Here is a 25,292-nt window from a genome sequence, read left to right as displayed (position 1 = left end):
AGCATAAAAAATATAAAACAAAAAATCACATTTTATGACAAATTAGGAACTAATTACGATAACAAACATGTGTTCCGCTGAAAACATTAAGCATTTAATAGTAACTAGTTTCGAATGCAAAATCGTAGGAATTTTCCATATGTTGAGTGTGTAAACATGGGCTTTAAAATTCAAGAGTGAAGGTAGTGTTATTTTTCGTTCTTGTGAAATATCTAAAGATTTTATGACATATCAACTTTTGTGCTAGCTGCTTGTTCCCTGCCATAATATCATCAACGAAAAGTTGAAATTATCCAAACCTAAATTTACTCTACCTTGAATCTCTTTATGATTGAATATTAAAATAATTCTCTTGGAAATCATGAATTCATCTGTTGAATCAAAATGATTCAAACTAAATTTGAATAATATAGTTTTTATGAAAAAATTTAGGGAAAACAAACTACTACCTACCAAGAAGAAATTACCAATTTGTGATTGGAGAGTATTGTAATCAGGCCATAATTATTGAGAAAATGATATTGGAAAAAATCCTTCCACCTGTCGATTTCTTTTTACAAAATTAAGTTAATCCATGCATTTTGAAGTTCAAAGTTTAAACATACAACCCCCTACCCCCAAAAATTGTGGAAAAATATTTTTTTGGGAAATATCGTAAGGAAGGCCATTCGATGCCTTTCATGCGATATAATAAAAGAAATTGATGGGGCTTAGGGTTATGAATCCTCAACTTCAGAAATGAATGGATTCACTTAATTTTGAAAATAGGAAAATTCATGGTTGAGGGGATTTTTTAAAAAAGTCTCCGTACGAGAATTATGAACTTGTTGCGTTATTTTTTCAGCTCGCTGTATATTTTGAATTTCTATTCTTCACAACCTGGTTGATAACGAAACCTAAAATCGAAAAAATTCTGTCTTCTATCATAAATATTTTTTTGCAGAAACAATAAAAGTTTGTTGTTAAAATAATAATTTTCTATTTGCACTCAATCTCATAACTTGGAAGTAATATCCACTGATTTTGCAGACTTATGGATGGATTAAGTAACTGATAACATATATTCCCATAACACTTATTAAAATAATGAAATTTCATTAGAACATTGTTATCGCAATAGAAATAAGTTATGTCCCACTCCTGATAATTTGTGGCTTTTGGGATTTTCCTTATTGAACTGATATTGCAACTAATATAAGTTAGTTATTTGATTAATCTCACTGAAACAAATTAGCAATTAATTTCGGCTTGGTGAATAAAATATCTTCTTATAATTTTGTGCCTTCAAAAATATTAGATTTATGACTGAAAAATCATATTCAGATGATATTATAACATGTTATTGATTTAATATTATATAAAATTTAATTCGTTTCCTCGAGCTAGAGAAAATAACCTCAAAACCTCTAGTTTTTATCGGAGAAAGAAGATTTTGGAGTATGAATTCAGGACATGATAATCGGTTATTAATGTATCGAACTGCCAAAGAAAAAGTTCTACAATCTAAAATTTGCGAATGCTAGAATTTAAAAAATCGATTTGAAACAATGGAAAACAAGGAAAATCAATATGGAGTCATACCTATGGAATAAATTCATTTTCATGCGAAAAATATTACATCATTGATATTTGTCATTTGACACCTCAAATTGAAGGTCTTTCACTTACCTATCCAATGGTACAAATTATTGTAGGATCATAGTGAATACAAACATGTTTCATGTTTATTTGTTTTAGTATTACAATAAATGTTCCAACTGATGACCTTCAGCAATGAGCAAACTTTTTTTTAACATTCCGAAGATTTCGGGAATTATTGTGTAAACTCATGTCGGATTTGCTCCTTCAGCTGATCTAATTTATCCGGTCAATTTTGGCACTATTTACTGTTCGAATACATCCAACGTAGTCAAGTATAGAGATCTTGGGGGCCATTCATCATAAGATGATGAGTCATATCAGAAGAAAAATTATTTTTATTGGAATATTCATTCATATTTCAAGTTTACGGATAAAGTTTATCTAGTGAACTTCACTTTGTCAGTTGCGTAATAATCATCATAAAGAATTTTATTGCTAATAATTGATGAAAATATGATAAAAATACTGATAGGGTCAACAAAAACCTGTTGAATTGAACTGCACGCATTGCTTAAAACCAAATTGAATAATACTTGTGTATAACAATGCGTAAACATCGCTTATGGTGCTATAGATTTGATTTTTGCCTGAAAACCGATAACTTCTCCCAACATTACACTAGTCACTAGCCCCATCATATATTTGAGCAATTAATTTCGAATGCAAGTCAAATTTGGCAGATAACAATTGGAATAAATCTTCAGCAGAACGTCTAGAACTTATATCATAAAATGCCTGAATCGCTCAACAAGTTGATCATTTATTACATAACGGGAAATTGTGGATGTCAGCTTATGTAAGTTGTTTCTCTCTCAGGAAAAAGGATTTTGAAATTTCCTCTCCAATTTTTTTATTCACAACAAAAGCAACCGAATAAATTAATTCATTTTGTTTGACTTTAGATGCGTCAGAAAAAATTGATCTATTCTGTTGATTACATTGCAAATGTGTAGTCAACAAAAAATGTATTCAAAGTTATTCAGCCAGTAACCCAGTCGTACTTTTCATACTATGCATTTTGAAATTCTCGATTTGATTTTCCGATCCCACCCATAGATACAAGTTTTTTACTTAGATCAGGAACAAGTCCCTCTCCAATTATGTATAATTGTTGCTGATTCATTCAAACATTTACAAAATCACAAGTTTTTCGAATATTTTCATTTACCTTGGGAATTTGAGACTACTCGCTCGGACCCGCTAAATCCATTTCGCATTCTGGTCTTAATTAAGTCGTTTAACAAAACGAAAATACTTTTCGAAAAACTTACACGAGACAGTCCAGACACAGCAAACGCTACCACAAAATAACAACAAAGGAAAAACTAACCCGATTTCCTGCTTAACCGAAAAAGTGCAAAATAACTGCAGTTCGCCCTTTGGCCCTCTAGGGGAGACGACTGCGGCTCGAGGCATGCCTCAAAGCCAGGGCCCCCGCAAGGGACATCAACGCCCGCGTGCGGAACATATTTTGGCGCCCCTTAAAGGGGGGAGGTAGAGAAAAGTACTACTGTATAATCGGAAATTTTTTTTCTTAAGTTTAGTTGAGTATTTAGTGTAGAATGGTTGAAAATCTATCAGCAACCTTCATTGCCTTAAGAACTTTATGGTGTTATTTGTAACATAATACATTTCAAATGTGTTTCAAAACTTGAGCTGTATTCTTCTATGAATTATTCATAAAGGCATAAACATTTAATTAGGATCAATCCAGAAATTGAATGGATGTTTTTCTAGATTTGGCTGCTGCAAATTCTTTTATATTATCAATCAATCAATTTTATCGAGTATCTCTTGCTCTATATCTAAGATTGCCAATGCAGAAAATCTTTCTTAAGACATGGTAGACTTCAAATAGTTTTTAAAAATTCTTAATTCAGTGAATGATCTCTTACCAGAAGCAACAGACACAGGTCACAGGTAAAGTAAGAAGGATTCTTGAGGCAATACTAAGATTCGGTAGAGAAGAAGTTAGATTATTTTCAAAAATATATTGTAGAATTTCAAGAGGATTTTCAGATAATGAAAACAATCTTAGGGCTTTTATCTCGTTGAATAAATCATTTTCTTTCACGTCAGTCTCTTTTTTTCCTGTCATCAGTTAGCTTTTGTTGAAGAGCATGACAGCATTTCAATAGATATTTGTCATTTAATTTAAGAATATCACAAATAAAACACAAAACGTTAACGTTATCTACTATTTAAGGAACTTAGTGTTTGATCAATTATTTTCTAAAAGAAATTTATTTTAAAAGCGATTTTTGGATCTTCCGTCTGTTCATAATCGAACAATTTTGGTTTATACTTTCGTCTTACAGTATATAATGGAGAAAAACCTTGATCTATCTCAAGAACAGACGCTAGTTTTACAGCTCCCGCCAGTTTTTCCTCAAGAACATTATCATCCCTATAATTTTTGAAATGATCAACTAAATATTCGAATGGTTTTGGCACACTTTAATGTCAATCGCTACACTTTGCATCATGTTGCTTACAATATTAATCTGGAATGAAACATCATAAGAAATTATGATACTTCAAATAAATTTAAAAGAATGAATATTTAATCAAAGAGAACTTGCTTTATGTCTTGTTTTTATGTTAAAAGTATCATTTTCTGCTATTTCTAAAAGGCTATCACATATTTGAATAAAATGAAACTTTAGCATCAATTCTACTAGACCATCTAGTATCACTTAGGGGTTTTAGAGGTAACTGAGGATCATGCTGTTTATAACATTCCAATCTTTTTGTGGATGAAGAGAAATATATATAAAGTTCTTTCACAATATCAAAAGAGTCCACTGTTTTATTTTAAACCTTAGCAGCATCATTTTCAGTTAAATTTAAGCTGTGTGCAGCACATAGCGCAAAAAATGCCCTAGGATTAGCATCGAGTTTGCGTTTTTGTAAACCAATATCTAGATATTTCATGCCGATTGCGACGTTCGGAAACTTGTATAAATTGCAAGAAAGAAGTTTGGAAAAAAAAATTGTTGAAAAATTTGAAAGAATCTTTTTCGAAAACCTTTGGTCCATCGGTTCTTCATGCGGTCTATAAGAGGTTTTGGCGCCCTTTTAGAGTGGCGCCCGCGTGCGGTGCACGCGTTGCACGCGCGGTTGCGGGGGCCCTGCTCAAAGCTATTGTTAAATGCAGCCTTCAAAGACGTAGGAATGATCAAGATTTCTCGACGAATCGATTTAAATAACGCGCTAGACAAGGAAGCGCGTGAGGCATGTCTCAAACCGTACTTCTTAAAGAGAAAGTAAGATGGACATACAAGAATCGTGAGAATGAACATGGATATTATGGAACAGAGATCCAGTGCCGTAGCGTATGATGTGAAATTGAGGATGAGGTGGATAATTAAAATATTCGATTAATACGTGTAATTTACAAAATTCATTAGGTAAGGCGCTCCCTCATAGGCCTAGACGCCACTGTAAATCATCTCTTTCTGAATATAGTCTATTTAGCTCTGGTCTACAGCAATTCCTGAAGAAATTGTGAGTATCTGGGACCATTCAGGGTTTCCTAAAAAAAGGGGACCTTATAATTTGGTTGTTTCGATTCGAGCCGAAACATTCAACTATTCTGGATACTAAGAATGGCTCCCCATCATCCAATGCGGAGTTTCTCTCCACCAGTATCGATGAGTTTGGCGATAAATAAAACTTTGAGACTAAAACAAATGAACATGTTTGCATACACCCTATATAAATTAATCCTACAATAATTTTTACCATTGAATAGGTTATTAAAAGACTACAAGACATACTTACCCATTAAAAAAAAAATCGATGACGGCATCACGGTTATACCAATGACTTAATATGTTTCACATGAATGTCAAGAATTGGGTAATCAGAAATATAAATAGACATCTTTCAGAATTTTTAACAGAAATCGGTTTTTGAGACAAAATAATTTATTCCATACATTTGCAACATACTGTAATAGTAATTACCGTAAAATTATTCTTGAAATAATGCATCCGAGGTAAAATATTTGAACTCCTTGATTATGGCTGATAATTTTCTCCCTACACACTTTTCTGAAGGTTTATACAGAATCGATGGCATAGTATTATCGAAGATGATACAGAACAGCATAATTTTCGAATAATTGTTGGTTATATTTTCATGCGAAACTGGTTTTAGTTCATCGGACAGTGTGATTCCCAGTATTATGCTAATTATACTCGCATAACGAACATGGTTTGTGGTGAACTCGATAAAATTTTTCTAGTGTTTACTTTTACTATTCAGGAAGTCAATAGATAACAGTGCATGCTTTCAATAACATACGATTTAATTTTTCTCATAACGCTTTTAGTGATGTTTATTCTCAGTTGGGGACTACTAGATAAATATCTGCTCCTAAGTACATATATATGTATTATGTATACTGTTTTTAGATTTGTAATAATTGTCGAGTAATGAATATTATCAATTTTCTGATAATTATTGATTCAATAATTGAAGTAAATTATTGTTTATTTCTGCTATACTTCAAAACAATGACGTAGCGACCAGGGAACGATTAGAGCTGTCGCTTCCGGAAGAAAAGCTGATGGGGGCGCCTAGTGCCCTAGTAATAACTTCAATAATAGAAGAGAAATAAAAATTTCTATGCTACCATATAAATTTAACATTGACATTGACGAGAAATTGAAGGCCCAATTTGAATTTCTTCATTGTAAACAATCACATTTGTCAATTTTTACTGAAGAAGGAGGGGTTTCTCTGATTATTCTAATATATTCTACATTCAATCAATATCGTCATTAGAAACCTGATACTTCCAATCCAACTAAAAAAAAATCTATTTATTTTATTGGGTGTTTCATTGGTAAATGGAAAAACTTAAACAGTGGATAGAGAGGATACCGAAATGGTTTTCATTTATTGTGTCTGACTGCCTTGTTTACCGATAGACAGGGTGATTGAAGTTTGCTCATTTTTCCAAAGTCATAAGAAGTGAACCACCCAGTATTTTTTCTTTATATTTGGCACACATATTTCTTATTTAAAGGTTCAATGATTCACCTAATGATTACAAGGAAAATCCGGATTAACCAAAAAATTTAGAACTTATGTTTTCATAACACCCTGTGTATCGAAATTTCAAAAATTCCATTTTTTTTTTATATTAATAATGCTCAAAAACTGAATGAAATTGCATAATTCAAATTTTCAACTTGAAAGTAAAGTTTTCGGGAAATTGGATATAAAAAAGTGTTCTATGATACTTTTGGTGATAAATTATTGAAACTATCGATTTCCTTGTGATTTTAAAATACCTCACTGTTATTAAATACATAAGCTTTCCTTGTGTATAGATTCAGATCTATTCTGTAATTATCAGGATGGTACACCTATTTGTAATAAAGAAAAGAAAAATTAGCTGTCTATGTACCTACATAATTCAAAATTCAATGCTCGAATATTTTATCGAAATAATTGAAAAGAATTCAATCGATTCAATACTGAACAATGATATACATAATTAGAAAAGAAGCCATTAAATAGAACGAAATATACAAAATTGAAAATAAACAAGTTAAATAAAAAGTAATAGATTAATTTTCATTAAAGATCAACAAAAAAAACTCAAAAAAAAAATCTCAGACGTCAATAAACATTATTATTATCAAAACCTATTTCATAATGACATTTAATATTTATTGTATTTTGACAATTATTGAAAATGAAAATCGAAACATGTTTTTCAAAAGATATATAATGTTCAATACAGGGTTATAGCCAGTCATAGAAGAGATCAAAGTATTCCTCATGTTCATTCGATATCGCATTACATTTTCAATGTATGCATCTATATGTTTCTCTTTCATTGATGAATAAGAAAAAATTTCAGAATAGTTATTTATAATACAAGTGCAGAATGTATTGATATTCTTCCACGAGTTCAAAATTCAAAAACGAGCTACGAAGTGCCAAGTTTTTGAATGAACGAGGGGTAGAATGAGCCTTCTGTACGAGTATTATACATTATTTTCTCTAATTCATTGCATTTTCATTGAAATCAATGAAATAGTTCCATAAATATCATTTAGTGATTTTTACATTGAAAAATGTTGGTTGGCAGAACTGATTTCTTTAAGGCAAATTGATGAATTGACAGATAAAGCCGTGGCGGAAAGTTCGGAGTACCAACATATAATAATAAAATATAACCATGAAAACTGTGCGTTTCTGATATATTCTCGCACGATTTTGTACTACAAGATGTGGAAGAATGAACGGAATAACCACAGAATTAGAGAAACACTTTTTCTTTGTTTCTTTCCAACCCCAGCCCATAAAATGAGTATAATATTTTTCATATATTATCTTTTGATTTCTGAGTTAGTTGATTTTCGGGTATTGTAAGAGCAGATTCAATAATTTCAGGTGGAGTATTTTGAAATTCCAGATTCAATACGCTTGATGCATTCATTTTTATTTGTTTCAACGTTAAATATTCAATTATGTAATTCAAAAAAATATGACTTTTTGAAAACGATAGAAAAAAACAGATAGATTTTATTCTCTATGTTATCGCATTAGTTGTGTAATAAAATTCCAGGACGAGCGTAAGCGTTCCTGGAAGTCTGTGAGTCCAAAAAAACCATTTTCGGGCGTGTTGCGTACAATATTTTTTCGGCAACCAAGTAAAATAACACTATCGCTGCTGCTTTCCATATTTTATTGCGATTGCAATCAAAAAACATGAAAATTTTTGACAACTAATTTCATATGAACTGTCAGCCGGTTATCTCGGTTGATGGATTCTATGATTCTTTTCCGGCCTAGTCCGGGAAGTGCTCACTTCCCGGACGGTTGCCGAAAAAAGTAATATTCATTCCATTAAAAGTGATGGAATGAAATTCAGTCAAAATGCTTACGAAACAGTGGCAACGCCAGCTTTCAAAAACAGGGGTGGCCAAGAGGGGGTAGGATTTTTTTTTTGTGGGGGCCAAACTAAAGCGAAATTATAGTTCTGCTAATCTTTTAGCCTTAGTATGCCTAATTTTAGGGGGGCCCTGCCCCCTGCCCCCTAGCGTTGCCACTGTTACGGAACCAGGTGTTGTAGAATTATTATAACATGCAAGTGAATATTAATATTTTGTGATCAAATCGGAAATAAGAATAGCTGTATTCTATAGCAGTCGTATCTCATGTTGCTTCCGAGTCTACCGAAGGTATAGGAGAGTTTGTTTTCACTTTCCTGATGAACAAATTTTTTGATCACCGATCCCAAAATTTCGCCTGATAAACGCATTTCAGACTTTTCTGAACAACTTTCATTGTTTCGTGTATGTCTATAATCATTATGTCGATCTATATCTCTTCAAATCCTTCTAACATCCTTAACGTTTATTTATTCATGAATAGAAATAAGTTTGTATACAGTAGTTCCGTCCATGATTATAGTACTAGACATATGAATATTCTTTATACTGAACATATATGGGTCAAATATGAGAAACATCCAACATATGCCACAATAAAATTTTTCAACTTTTTCAACCAATTACCAGATGATATTAAAAAAAGTACAACACTCAATAAGTTTAAAAATGATGTGAGAATTAAACTCATTAACATGGAACCTTATTCCATTCATGAAGACAACATCCAAGAAGTGAGGATTTAACAATTCTGTTAGTTGACACTATTCCATCTAATGTACTGTATTGTATGAAATGTATTATATTGGACATTCTTTCGGAATAAAGATCATTATAAGTATTATTATTTAACTTCTACATCCAATTTAAATCGGATTTGGTGTGGGAATCTTGTTTGGGAATGTAGATGTTCCTAAAATAATTTCAGCTTTTCCTGGTTTTGTTTAACAATAGGATCTATCAATTTTTAAGGCTGAAACCAGGCTATTTCACACATGGGTTAATTATTTTCCATATAGTTTGTGAAAATGAAGAAGAAAGAATATATAGTGGTTTTTTATATACCTATATTACATGATTCATTGAGAACTGTCACGTTCATTTATTGATCGTTGAATACAAACGTCAGGCTCTGGAAATAGAATCAGTGATAATGAAGCAGTTTTCACTCTATCCTGGATGTTGGACAATTCAATTATGGGATATTCGATAAATGCCAATTATTCAGCGAGTTCAATAAAAACGTGATCCTTGCATCATGAGTTTTGGGAAAAACAATTCTGTCGCTTGAAAAACAGGATGTCGCGTAATTCGAACATCAAAAATTTGTACTAGATAAGATGATAGAAGATTCGTAGTACCCACGTCTATCGATAAGATTTGAATGATTCGATTTGTAGAATTTTTGAGCAGAAGAAGAAATATAGGTAATGAAGGTGCTAAATCGATGAGCTTGCTCTCTACAAATGTTCGTAGATGTTTTTATCCATTATGAAATTGTAAAACATACTTGAGAAAACGGATGAAATGGAGTAGAAACTCAATGGTAGATAATCTAAGCTCCGATCGAGCTTGAAAGATGGTTGTACTAACTCAGAAAATAATTTTTGAGGCTGCTATCACTGAAAGAACGTACCGATAATGGTTTCAACATTCCAATAACTGTGATTTTGATGTCGAAGACCAGCATGGCGATGGAAGAGAGAATGTTTTCGAAGATGGAGAATTGGAGGCATTACTACTTGATCAAGACTCGTGTCAAACGCAACAAGATTTGGCAGGATCATTGGGAGTGACGCAACAAGCCAATTCAAAACGCCTGAAAGTCATGGGAATAATTCAGAAACAAGGTAATTAGGTGTGGTACGAGTTGAAGTCGAGAGATGTAAAACGGCGTTTGTTTGCTTGTGAACAGCTGCTTGCAAGGCAAAGACGGAAGGGATTTCTGCATCGCATTGTGAGTTGAGACGAAAAATCGGTTCATTACGATAATCCCAAGCATAGAAAATGATGAGGATATCCCGGCCATGCTTCCACGTCGACGGCCAAACCGAATATACACGGTTCCAAAGTCATTGTCACTATTTGCTGGGACCAGCTGGGCGTAGTGTATTATGAGTTGTTAAAACCGACTGAAAAAATCATAGGCGATCGTTATTATAATATTGAACGCAATTAATGCGTTTGAGCAGAGCATTGAGAGACAAACGTACGCAATACAACGAGAGACATGATAAAGTGATTTTACAGCATGACAATGCTCGACCCCATGTTGCGAAAGTGGTCAAGGCATACTTGGAAACGTTGAAATGGGATGTCCTAACCCACTCGCCGTAATCTCCAGACGTTGCTCCCTCGGACTATCCATGTTTCGATACATGGCAAAGGGCCTGGGCAACCAGCACTTCTGGTCTTACGAAGAAGTAAAAAATTGGACCGATTCGTGGATCACTTCAAAAGATTACAATACTTTGAATTATAAATGTATAACCAGTTTTTTTTAAATATTATTATTATTTATTATGATTGAGAGCGAAGGCGTAACCCATTGCCGCTCAGAATAAAAAAAAATTATAATACAATAAACAAAAAAAAAAAAAATTACTGGTGAAATAGACAAAAATGAACGGTGAAAAACGAGAAGAGAAGAAAGTCAAATAACGCGCATACAAGGCACAACCTAAACACTTCGGCCTCTAATTTCAGGAAAAATGCGGAAGCAAAGTTGTACGCCTTTGAATTTAATTATTACCTATATGTTGGTACTCGGAACTCTCCTCTCACGGATTTATCTATTATCTGTCAAATTTGTGATACAGAAAATTGTTCTGCCAACCCACATTTTTCAATGCAAAAAACAATAATAGTATATTCTAAAATAAGTTGCAGAATGGGCTCCTATTCCAACACGAATGCGAGATTTCGAACGCAAGAGTGTTGGAATTGCCTTCTGCAACGAGTATTAGACGATATTCTCTCTATTTCAGTCAAGTTTTGTAGAATATTGTCGAAATTCAATGAAAAATTCAGATTATATATCCTAGTGATTTTTGTATTGTATCTTGGCAGTTGGTGTGACTGTTACGAAAATTGACAGATTACGGAATTTGAATTTGAATCGTATGTTTCTAATTTTGAAATAATTTATAATTACGCATTAAATTCTTGAATTATGTCTAACAAAATCGATCTAACATCAACAGAATTAAGAGAAATTGCGAATAATGTTGCAAATCATTTCCCTATATCAAAATTATATTATAGGTATATTGACAATTGACGCGTGTTGAATTTTGATAGGATTGGAAGTCTGGGTAGACAACCGCAAAAAAGAAAAAAATACCTGAAAAAACAATGCTGTAATGAGTTTATTACAGTTTTTAGCACTGTAATGAACTCATTACGATACTGAAATAGAGAAACTATATTTATAGAAATATTCCATTAATTTCAATAAAAATTTAGTGAATTAGAGAAAAAAAAACTAGTATAATACTCGTAAAGAAGGCTCATTCTACCACTCGTTCATTCAAGAACTTGGCACTTCCTATAGCTCAGTTTTGAATTTTTCTCGTGGAAGAGTATCCATGCCTTCCGTTCGTGTATAATAAATAAATATTCTTCTATTTTATCGAAATTGTTGTGGAATATTAATTCCATAACAAGTTATGGAATGAAATTCAATAAAAATACTGACGAAATCAGGTGTTGTAGAAATCTACATATCAAGTGATGGAATATTAACATTTTGTGATCAAATTCGAAACGAGAAGATTTATATTCTACAGCATTCGTGGAGAAACAAAGTGATCATATAATTTCTGAGTTATTTTATAGTAGATATTTATTTTTAAAACGGTATTGGATATGATGAGCGAGAGTGAAACTTCCTTGCGGTTGTTTGGTTTGTTCATAAATATCTCGCGTTTATTCTCGTCAACCCCGCGATTGCCCAAGAGGAAGGAACTGGTTAATAACCGCCTTTTTATCTACGTTTAGACAGAAAGGATATTATGGAATCGGTTGAGTTAGTTTTTTTCCTTCAGATTATTCTGACTCAAGATTTATGCTGAAGACAAACAGGAAACCATGTGTTGTAACCTGGCTTATCCGTTTCCGACGTTGTCAGGTGGGAAATTTCGTTTCGGACATGCCCAAACTTCAAGAACTGGTGTAGATACCTTTACCGCATGCAAGAGTTTTTTTATGGTTCTGTTGAAATGATAATTCATATGTAGTGAAAAAATAGGTATGGGTTGTACTATAGGCAGTGAACGAAGAGATTCTTTGTTGAGTAACATCTATCAGGTGAGTTTTCGATGACTCTCCGATTCGCTTCTATAGTTCGTGGGGAATACTTCCCCCTCCCCAACAACTAGAGGACTGTTGTCCTCTCCTACCATCATTTGAGAAAAGAATCCTGAACTATGGAAATAGGGATCTTGGCTTCAGGACTGCTAATAGGGTGAATAATACACTCAGTTTCAACTGTCAACGTTTCGATCCTATTTGGGATCTTCTTCAGGACTGTAAAAGTATTTATTAAGAATTATTGGACAAATGAACAATCTGGTTACAACAATACGAAAAAAAATACACAAAATCATTCAAAAAACGGTCTTATAGGCTTATACTATACTTCTATATACAATCATCAATAATAGTGAAAGACAAGAAATGACTAGGATTCAGGTGGAATTAGGTTATTTTCTTTTCGATTTTTTATTATATAATTATTATGAAATGAATCATACTTTTTCCTCCACGGTACGAATAAATATAAACACTCACCAATTTAGTCATATGTATTACGATGCGGGTGGAGTTGTTGAATTCCATTAGACCTATGTTGAGGTTTTTCTATTTCGTCAATAATCTTATTTTTAATAGTTGGTTTTTGCCACGAAACTTATGCGGTTGTTCTCTTTGCTTGGCTGATATGATACTGGTGTTTTGTATTCGAGTATAAATATGTTATCATTGGATTTTCAAACATGTTCTGATGATATTCTTACTGACACGAATTCATTATATTTATTTGATTTCTTAAGAGAAATCATTTATGATTTATGATCATATGATTCATTTCATAATAATTATATAATAAAAAATCGAAAAGAAAATAACCTAATTCCACCTGAATCCTAGTCATTTCTTGTCTTTCACTATTATTGATGATTGTATATAGAAGTATAGTATAAGCCTATAAGACCGTTTTTTGAATGATTTTGTGTATTTTTTTTCGTATTGTTGTAACCAGATTGTTCATTTGTCCAATAATTCTTAATAAATACTTTTACACTCCTGAAGAAGATCCCAAATAGGATCGAAACGTTGACAGTTGAAACTGAGTGTATTATTCACCCTATTAGCAGTCCTGAAGCCAAGATCCCTATTTCCTGAGTTGAATGCAAGGACGAGATTTGTTGGATATGGATCCTGAACTATTTCAACTTATTCGTTCTGATCACGATAAACTACCATGTCACAAATGTGCCGGGAATTAGTCAATCCCACTCAAGAAAATACAGAGTGATTCACCGCGATGGCTATTAGACGTTCATAGAAAACTAATATTAATTTTGTGCTGAAGATTTGCATGTTGGGGTTTGAAACAATGATCTTTCTTCCTAAAATATTTTCATATCCCGAAAGCTTCGGTTTATACAGGAAACAGAATTCTACCTCCTTATTTCAAATGGCACACCCAGTATATTATTGAACTATTAGCTTTTTTGAGGAATATGCCATACCTTAGGTATAAACTCAACGGTTCATGAGTTAATGAGTTAAGTCGATGTTTCGATAACTAATTTGACATGGAATTGTAATCAATTATTCGTAATTGGAAATTTTGTTGGTTCATTCGGTTCCAACGAACAATTGATTGAAAAAATTGAAATTCGGGTGACCCTCCCCTTTTTATACATATAATTGACTACCAGAATTGAAAAGTTGAACAGAGACACACAAAATTCAAAATCTCATCTGATTTCATTAAATATCATCACGAAAGAAATGAAACAGGACCGCATAAAACATTCTTCCGCTTGATACTCTTTTGAAAAAAGTGTGCAATTCAAAGTAAAAATTTATTTCATTGTATTGAATTATACAGGGTGTTTGTAAATAAATGCGAAGGAGTTAAGGTCATGATTCCTCGATGAAAATAAGCAGGGGTAATTTATATAATTTTTTTTTTAAATCAACCTCCCTTCCAAGATACAGCCTTCGATAGACGTTGACATTTTTTAATTTTTTTTGCGGGTTCTAAAAAACATTGAGTCATAAAACTATACTCAATAAGAAGCACTAAGTAGATATCGAGGTAGATATTGGTTTCGGAACCTGAGAACTTGGATTGGGAAGAGCTCAGCAGAACTGTTTCGAACTGCTACCGACAGAATTATGATTGCCAATATGATTGCTAACATTCGAATAGGATAGGCACTTGAAGAAGAAGAAGTAGATATTGCTCACACAATATTTTTCGATACCACAACTTCATAATTAATGGTTGGAAATAACAACATCTTGAATCTTGAAAGGGAGGTCGATTACGAAGAAAATTTATATGAATTACCCCTGCTAATTTTCGTTTCGAAATAATGTTGTGAAGTCCTTTGCATTTATTTACAGGCGTTTATGTATTTTTTCATGGTAATAACGACATTCCTCTGAAGCGCGTAAAAAATATAGATACAGAAATATATCTAAAGGAAGTCTAAAGGAAAAAACTAAATGATCTGACCATCTAGAAAAATATTGCGACAAATAATTGTACAATAATATATTTTATATACAGGATGTTGCACCGCATTGACGCGACGCTCTATGATACTGATGCACTGAATGTTCTCTCCATAGGGTGATTATAAAATAAGTTCAAAGATATTCTATATACAAGTTGATCAACCAGCGAGTATCAAACTGTGAATTGAAATAGCAAAAATGGATTAGCCCAACTAAATTAGTATTTGCCGAACAAACCACATAACTGAAAAACTATCTGAACATTTTTCATCATAATAAAGCAAAATGCCAGCGAGCTATAATATTAATCTATGGAGATCTCTGAAGATGGCCTACTACAGCATTAGATGAAATACTGAAAAGAACACGGCCAAGAGCCCGGAAGGTTTTAATGATTGAATAATCGACTTATTTGTAAATAACTACGAGGTGATAATTATCTACATATCCTTGAAGGCCAATTGAAATATGACTTTCGCGGAATAAAGACAGAAGCACAATTATTTGGTGCCAAATCATGTGAAGTAACAGATCGATAATTAGGACACTTATTTTCCATAGATTTAGTTAATACTCGATCGTCTTGTTCAACGCCACACAATTGTATTTGTCAGCTTCAATTTTTTAGTGCGCTACACCACATCGTTTGAAAGCAGTTTGTCTTCCCATTTTTTTTTTACATAATAAAAAACTTTGGGCATAATATCCTTCACCCCAAGAAAATTGCTCTCTTTTTCCCATCGATTTTGAAAATATACATGGTGCCCTGGAAAGAATGTCCCGGATACCATGAATGAAGATCATCATGGAGGACTCGTATCAAGAGGTTTCAATCGCCTGAGTGTCTTTGTTTAGGATATAAAGGGTGATGTTTATTTTATGAGTGAAATTTCAGAGTTCAATAACTGTTTAACTAACCGACCGAATAATTTCAAATTTTGAAGTTTTGTCATCCTCTACTATCGCCTTCCTCCAATACTTCTGAAATCGAATAAATCAGATTCGCACTAGTAAAATTTTAAATTTTTTATTTTCTTGAATATTGGATCAACTTGTAATTGAACATTATGATTTTTTTCGTTTTGGTAACCAAAAGTATTATTTCATAATGAAAATTCTGGAACTCTGTTTGGCACGGTCATACAGGGTGATAAAACAACATTCCCTTATTAGTGAAATTTCATGGTTCGCAGTTTTTCACCCCTTACGAATGCTTTCCTTAAATTTTTTCTCAAATTGGAAAAACAGAACCGGACTATCAAAATTCTAGACTATATTACCTGTGGAGTGAGAAAAGGGTCTTAAAGTAAAGGCCAGCCTTCATCGTATTTTTTATTCCATACTAAAGTTCCTCACTGTTTACAGGAAGAAGAGGACACATGGATCTCAGGAGAAGAGCTGAAAACGGAAGGTAGCAGCGGAAGCGATGACGATGTTCCACGCAGAAAGATATCTCCAAGGAAATCGAGGAGAAGAAGAAGCGAAGGCTACACTCCGGTAGAATCTCGTCTATCGTTGCCGAATCTGGGAGATAACAAGGCCGGAATATCTTTCCACGTGTCACGTCCTGACGAGAAGGACTTCAGAGCCGAGCGATGTTCCGTAGGAGGAGATGTGTGCGCTGATGAGGAGAGAATGAAGATGGAATCGGCGATGTTGAGAATGTCCACGAGATCCTCTCTGGAGAGGACAGATGAAGAATGCGATGTAACTAGGATTGGCAGCGATTGGAGGCCGAAAAGGGGCAGTTTGAAGCTGCAGAGCCTGGAGGAAGGTACATCAACAGCCATTGAGTCTTGATAGTTAGGAAAATTTTGTGGAACTTCGTGGTGAACGGAACTGTGATAAAATCGCGAGTGTTTTATAGTAAACAGGTATACGTTTGGAAATGCGATATATCTGATATGAGGCAAAACATTAGTGCAAGAGTTATTGGTTCATTACGAATCGATACTTCATCAAAGAAATGACAAACATTTTGGTTTCCTTACAATCGGGTGCTCGAGAATACTGTACAAAAAATATTTTACTCTCGGTTTTTTAGTTTGTCCAGAACACTATTCATTAAGCTGAATCAAAGTACTGAATTTGGCAAGACTTATATTATAATTTGAACAGCAGTTTTGAAAACTACAGTTCCTCTGTTTTTATGGATGTTCAAGAATCTTTGAATTTTACCTACCCATAATTCCTACCACATTGCAGCCCAAACTAGAATCGTTCAAAAGAAAAACTAGCGCCATTACAACAGTTGTCAAGGATATGCCTTGACATCATTATTTGGCAGGATTTATAAAAACCTGAAAATGAATCCAAATTGAATTCTACAAGAATGTAATTCGTATTATTAACGAAACAATAGTGCATATTAGGTTCTCAAACCAATTCTGAATTACCTTCAACCTCTTCATGTATTGGAACCGCTAAAATAAACTGTAGAGTTTGAAAGATATAAGATATAGGTATAGCTGAATTTTGACTCGAATTTTGAGTGTTTACAGGATTTTTTTCTGGTACCTCACAGTTTTAGAGTGATGAAGATGAAAGCGTTTTGATAGTGAAATATTTTTTATCAAAATGAGGAAATGGGTTGTGTTGGAATACCTTTTATGAGGTATAGAATTCTGAAAAAATGAAGCGTTCATCCCAACAAGAGTTATTTCAGATCGAAATTTTTTTGGAATATTCAGTTGGTTGAAATTTCTTAGAATCGATGTTTTATTGGATTGGGATTGTGATTGTGCCCCACCATTTCATTTCTATCACATATCATTATGCTCTCTGATTCAATCTGAGAAATCGGAGGTACAAAATTTGAATCACTACTCAGAGAAATATTAAAAATAAAATTTTAGTATTATTATTATAATTGATTTACTTAATATCATAATAATCATTTACTTCACGTTTCTTTACAACAAAATAGAACGAAATTTTAAGTTATTATTTTGTTTGGTAAAATCCAAAAAATATTATTTGGATGCTTATTTATCGAAAATAATTTGATTTGACGTAGTACATGATGATTAATTTAATTATGAGTTATTTATTATTGAGGATTCTTTGTTCCATAAACTTGAGTGTTATGTAAGATACAGTTGAAAACCGAATATTCCTTTCATTATATTTCAAACCTCCACAGTTACTTTAATAAAAATTACAATTTGAAAATTTCTTGGAGACCATTTTGAATGTATGCTTCTCTGCGTAGGTACTTCCATCATGGAAATTATTGAATGTATATAGAACAGATGGATATATGTTGAGAAGTTTAATTTTGTTTTTTTTTTCAATACTTTCAATAAACAGATTAATGTGTAACTTTTCCTCTACCTCCTATCCTTCATCACAGTACCTTATTTATAAAGAAGAAAGTAAAATTTTTCATAGGGTACCTACTATCATCTCTATGAAATTTTTTTTTGTATTCCAAAGTTTTTAGAAAGTTCAGGGCATCAAGAACATTATAGATAATAAAATTTTCACATGCTATATCATGTAATCGATCATGTAGTGCAACTTTGGTGATTTCAAAATTTGCGATTAATAATGAAATAACAAAACAAAAAAATATGAAATTCTTGAAATTTCATTTTTCTTCTCTGTAACGAAAATTGTTCAAATAATTTTGGAGAATTGACTGAGCGAAATATTGAGTTTTATTTGAGATGAGAGTGGTACTTTTTCTACCGAAGGAGCGAGCCATTTTCAGCCTTGAACTCTTTACTCTGACTTTGTGAAAGGTACTGTAAATTTTATAAAACGGTTTTTTATTTCTCCTTTCACACAAAATATTACACGTATGAAGAGAATTAAATCTCAATGTATATAAAGAAGTACTGACGTGAAGCCAGAAGCTTTTGGAGGTATCATTGTGTTTTTATTTTCATCCTTTGATGACATGACTCAGAACATTTTAAGACTAGCCCTGAAAATGATTTTTGATTGAAAACGAAACTAGCCGGCCTCATTCCAAGAAGTGGTTTTGTTCTAAAAAACCTGACCTTTCATTTCAACCAACTCTTATCGAACAACAAAGGTCTCAAATCTACAGTTGTTCAATCATTATTATGTTTTTCGTCACTCAAATGGTCAAGTCAAGTGAGGCTAGCCATGAGGGGAATTATTGATATGGGATGATTACATGTGCTCGACCCCATGATGCGAAAGTGGTCAAGATATACTTGCAAACGTTGAAATGGGAAGTCCAATCCCACTCACCGTATTCTCCAGACTTTGCTCCCTCGGACTATCACTTGTTTCGATCAATGGCACACGGTCTGGCTGACTAGCACTTCCTTATGAGGAAGTGCAAAATTGGATCGCTTCGAAAAATAACTAGTCTATCTATCTATCTAAAGATGGGAGAAAGTAGTGGCCAGTGATGGACAGTACTTTGAATCATAAATGTATAACCAGTTTTTTACAATAAAACTTCGAATTTCGGAAAAAAAAAACGGTGGAAGCAAAGCTGTACTATGTTACATAGGCGTACAGTGCATCCCATTTTGGGTGAGACTGCCAGGTTTCTCGCTTGTTATTTAAGATAGAGCCTTGCGGTTTTCACGTTCCTGTCCTACTTTTTCGTGAAACTCAAGTTGGTCTAATCAGATTTTGCATAACTGTTTCCGTTCAAGAGATACAGGGTGATTTTGAAAATTGATACTTTTCGGACCCCTCCTTTATCTCCGAAGTTATTAGAAATAATGCTGAGGTAAAAACTACGTCTGAATCAGAATTTTGCCTAGAATCCAGTGGCTTACTCAATTTTTTTTTTCGGGGTATGGTTTTGAAGATTCAACACAAACTTATATTTTTTTAATGGAACACCATGTTTATCATTACTTCGTTGAATTCGTTATTTTTTTCCCTTCAAAATGATATATGATACTATATAGGTAGGATGGTCAGAAATGTTGAAAAAACACTAAAACATCAAATAATGATGATTTTTAGTTAATGAGCAATGGATTTTCCATATGAGAAAAAGGATTAATTGGATAATTTTAATTTGTGATTTTTATAAATAGTAGAGTAAGCAAACAAATATAATACAATCATCAGTAATATGAAAAACAAAACGTAGGTACCTACCTAATAGCAACAAATGAATAATAAAAAAATTCATAAACATAGCATAATATCTTACAGGTTAAACTGTGCAAATTGCTGTCCATTTTACCTAATACATATAATATACTACAGTAAAAGACATAACAGTCTCGAAGAACTTCGTGCATCAAGAGAGGCAGTTTTCCAGGATTTACAAAACCGCCCTTTTATAATATTAAAGTCAGGCGTATTGAAAAGTTTTGTCAATTATGTATTAGAGGAAAATGGACAGTAATTTGAACAGATTAAGCTGTAAGATATCATGCAATGTTTATGACTTTTTGTATTATTTATTTGTTGCTATTAGGTAGGTACCTACGTTTTGTTTTTCATGTTAGTGATGAGTGTATTATCTTTGTTTGATTACTCTACTATTTATAAAAATCACAAATTAAAATTATCCAATTGAACCTTTTTTTCATATGGGAAATCCATTGCACATTAACAAAAAATCATCATTATTTGATGTTTTAGTGTTTTTTTAACATTTCTGACCATTCTACCTATATAGTATCATACATCATTTTGAAGGGAAAAAATAACGAATTCAACGAAGTAATGATATATAGGGTGTTCCATTAAAAAAAATATAGGTTTGTGTTGAATCTTCAAAACCATACCCCGAAAAAAAAAATTGAGTACGCCACTGGATTCTACGCAGAATTCTGATTCAGACGTAGTTTTTACCTCAGCATTATTTCTAATAACTTCGGAGATAAAGGAGGGGTCCGAAAAGTATCAATTTCCAAAATCGCCCTGTATCTCTTGAACGGAAACAGTTATCTGATTAGACCAACTTGAGTTTCACGAAAAAGTAGGACAGGAACGTGAAAACCGCAAGGCTCTATCTTAAATAACAAGCGAGAAACCTGGCAGTCTCACCCAAAATGGGATGCACTGTACATACTGATCGTGATACTTAAAACCTATACTATTTTTCATATGAATTGAGATATTCTGCGAGGTAGAAGTAATTCTTGACGAACAATTGTTTGAAATTTGTAGGTTTATTCCAATTTTTTCTGTTTTCGATGAAATATTCTTAAAAATAAAATGAATTTCCAGCAATGGAGAAAAAGAAAGTTATCAGATTTTCTGACGAAGTTGAGAAAATAGACCCTGTCGACATTTCGACGGATCAAATAGAATTGAATGGTTTCAATTTTGATGCCTATAATACTGACGATGTAAATACTGGTCAGGAAATGACCAGCGAAGAAGAAAACACTTTGAACATTGATTATGAGAAATGGAAACAGAGTTCGATTAGTTTCTCTGATGTTTGCGAAGATCTAGATGATGATGATATAGACAGATATGTTATGAATAACACTAATAGTGAAAGCTGGAAACCGATTCTGAAGGGCAAGCTCAATTTACCAAATTTCGATGGGGAAAATGTTGGTAAGTTCTTCTATTTTATGATATGAAATAAATGATCAATGTGGAAGTTTGTATCCTGTACGAAAAATTCGTTATCAAGTGAAGGTATCTCGAGAATTATCGGAGCTAAAAGAAAAAACGGATGTTTTTTTCATTTAAATTCGGAGTTCTGAAATATAAGTTCTGCGTTGTGCATGCACAGTAAAAATAATGATCGGTGTTTTTGGACATAGAGTATTGATATTTAACAGTTGGCATGATAATTTCAGTTTGCGTATTATTTAATTTTTAACCTAAGAGCAACAATGACTCGCTTGCAAGCAGGGCCGTCGGCCGGAATTAGGAGCCCGAGGGGGTAGGAAAAATGGGAAACCATATGCGCATCCGCCATTTTGCGTTGGACTATTACAAAATTAATAAAGTACATGAATTACAAATTCATGTAATAATAAATTGAATTTCTGAAAACGGCTATACCTTCATCCAATGGTAATTTTCGATATGCATTAAAATTCATTAGGTTGAATTTTTTATTCATTTATAATCACACATAATTTGATATTTTCTCAAAACATCAATTCGATATTTCATGAATTGTAATCAATTATTTGTAATTGAAAATTTAATTGATTTATTGATTCTTCAACAACCTCGACCAACAAATAATTACAATACATGAAATGCCAGATTCAGTTATTGAAACAATGATTCAAGTTTTTTTCTGTGTTTTCCGGAAGTCATATACTACTTCTACTCAAATGAAAATTGGGGATTATACTCATTTCAAGTTCTTCCTCGATACATCTTAATGTATTCATTTAAGGTAGAGAATTTGCTTAAGTAACCGCCTTTTTTCACACGTAGAATTGACTAAAATAATCAAAAATATATGTTCCAATTTGAAAATCTTGCGTTTTGATCAATTTCGGTTGTCCAAGTTTATGATCTTCTGATAAACATCCTGTACATTTTTAGGTCAAACCGTAAACAGTCTTATCATACTACCTATTTGTAGAATCAAAAATAAAAAAGGGTTTTCCGAACAAACTTTTTCTGCAGAAATATTGAAAAGATGTGAGTCGTCGCCATAATTTTTTTCATAAGAATCCCACTTATGAACCGTTGAGTTTTCACCCAAGGTATGGCATTTTGCTGAAATTGTCATAAAAAAAACCTATCTAATGATGGAATACTATAATAAGTGTGCCATTTGAAATAAGGTAGTAATATGCTTCCGGTATAACTGGAAGTTGTAGGGATCTGATAATATTTTAGGGAGAGAGAACATTGCCTCAAACCCCAACATGCAAATTTTCAGCTCAAAATTATGATTGGTTTTCCATATACGTCTAATAGATCATCTCGGTGAATTACCCTATATTTTGAAACATAGTTCTACAAGGAGAAGTATGGAGTACGAAGTTCTAGCAAATAATAATTAGAATTTACAAAGCTGAGTACATATCATTGGTGGATGCGCGGCGGATGTTATGTACCGGGTTTTTCACCATAATTTGACCCCCCTTTAACTTTGAAACAGAAAGAGGTACAAAAAAAGTTTTCTATAAAAGTTTCACGAAATCGACTAATGTTTTTTAAAATGATCTCAAAAAAATGAAATATATACAGGGTGGGCAACATATTGATAGCAACTTCATTTTTTCAAATTGAACACCCTATATATTTTTCTATATTTGACTATCTTTTTTTCCCCTGATTTCGAATATATAACATATGTTTGGTCTATCTCTCTTATTCTGAGTACCACAGAGTGGTTCTTAAAATTTGAAACTCTGTGGTACTCAGAATAAGAGAGATAGGCCAAACATATGTTATATATTCGAAATCAGGGGAAAAAGAGCTAGTCAAATATAGAAAAATATAGAGGGTATTCCATTTGAAAAAATGAAGTTGCTATCAATATGTTGCCCACCCTGTATATATTTCATTTTTTGAAATCATTTTAAAAAACACTAGTCGATTTCGTGAAACTTTTGTAGAAAACATTTTTTTGTACCTCTTTCAGTAACAAAGTTAAGGGGGTTCAAATTATGGTGATTGAACATGCAAATTGAAATAAATAATTTTATCTACAGTTTATTGAAAATTTTCGAAAATTATGCTAAAAAAATAAGAAAACTATGAGTCTTCAAATTTTACTTGATATCAACTTGTTGCGATTCTTACATCTGAGTGTATTTCGTTCAACTATCAGGGTATTTCGAAAATATTTCAATATCACTAAATATTAAATTGAAATTTCAGACTTATCAGTGAAACAATTTGTTTCCGAAATGAACGTCTTCTACAATGAGATGTCGGGTAAATTGAGGTCGTTGAAAAATTGCCCAGTGTTGGAAAATTCTCAGTCGGTAGTTCTTGATGCGGATGACGAAAAGTTCATGGAAAAGGAGAATTTCAAGAATCTTTATAAGAATTTGAAGAAAACGCCAAAAGTGAAGAAGACTCTCAGTCTTATAAGTAAAATGGATAGTGATATTTCAGAAACTATATCGAAATTTCGGGTGCGTAAATTTTTCATCGGAAAAATGATCAAATTGAATATTTTCGTTTATTTCAGGAAGAACGCGCTGAGAGGTTGGAAATGCAGAAGCAGCTTATGAATAATATTCCCAAAGACCGAAATTCTCAGTTATTTTTACAACTTTGCGAGTTTGAGTCGAGATCGAGTGATAATATGAAAAATGGTGAGTAATGGTATTAAATTATTTTTTTTATCATTCAAAGAAATATGCAGGTATCTAAGCTTTCGATACTCTGACATAATATGCCTGCATTTTTTCTTTTATTTCGACGATAATAATAAAGTATTGTAGCTATAGTTTGTTCAAATATCATCATTTCGTTGAGTTACCTCGTTCACCTATGTGCAATAAAAAATTTTCCACTTTCATAATTTTAATGATTCTGTGTTCTACAGCGAATAAAGATAAGAGAAATGAAGTGAATGAGGCCAGAAAAAGGAATAGAAAAAATTATAACGATAAAGACTTCATTGAAAGGAACAAAGAAGTAAGTTTTTTTGATATACTTAATTTCTTTTACACATATATAATAATAAGTTTATTCACCAAAAAAAAAAAAAATGTTTTACATAGATAACAAAAGAATAGTTGAGATGTAAATAAACATTGAAATCCCACTAAAACTAAAGTTGCGCGTGTATACATATGTATACATACTTTCTTACAACAACAATCTTCTTGAAAGTCCACTCATTGGGACTATCGAAACTATTTTTATGCCTAAATTGGGGCAATTCATTATATGCAAACTGATGTGTTAGTAGGTTTAGTACGTAATCATCTATCTATATTACACAGCCCAACAGACATTTTGGTGGTGGAATTTTACAATTTTTCTTGGATAATTTTTGATTGTAGAATCAGAAATATATCTCAGGTCTATTTTTGGAGATCGTACTTGATATTGATCTTTCATATTCATTTCATATTCAATGTCCTGATG

The 25,292-nt window shown here is 32.6% G+C and overlaps 1 protein-coding gene across 3 annotated transcripts in view; it reads left to right on the top strand.

Moving 5' to 3' along the window:
- Positions 1-25,292, top strand: part of LOC123678666 — a 52,324-nt gene that overhangs the window by 12,474 nt on the left and 14,558 nt on the right. For 2 of the 3 annotated variants that reach the window (XM_045615803.1, XM_045615810.1), the window contains 5 exons: positions 16,674-17,082; positions 21,486-21,824; positions 24,069-24,328; positions 24,385-24,511; positions 24,745-24,836. In XM_045615803.1, the coding sequence (XP_045471759.1) occupies positions 16,674-17,082; positions 21,486-21,824; positions 24,069-24,328; positions 24,385-24,511; positions 24,745-24,836 (1,227 nt within the window). Of the gene's footprint in view, positions 1-12,716; positions 12,864-16,673; positions 17,083-21,485; positions 21,825-24,068; positions 24,329-24,384; positions 24,512-24,744; positions 24,837-25,292 lie in introns of those variants that run through there. The other variant, XM_045615812.1, reaches the window with a different exon arrangement.

The sequence above is a fragment of the Harmonia axyridis genome, chromosome 1, assembly GCF_914767665.1.
Source record: "Harmonia axyridis chromosome 1, icHarAxyr1.1, whole genome shotgun sequence".
Taxonomy (NCBI): Eukaryota; Metazoa; Arthropoda; class Insecta; order Coleoptera; family Coccinellidae; genus Harmonia; species Harmonia axyridis.
This window is presented reverse-complemented; position numbering and strand designations above follow the sequence as displayed.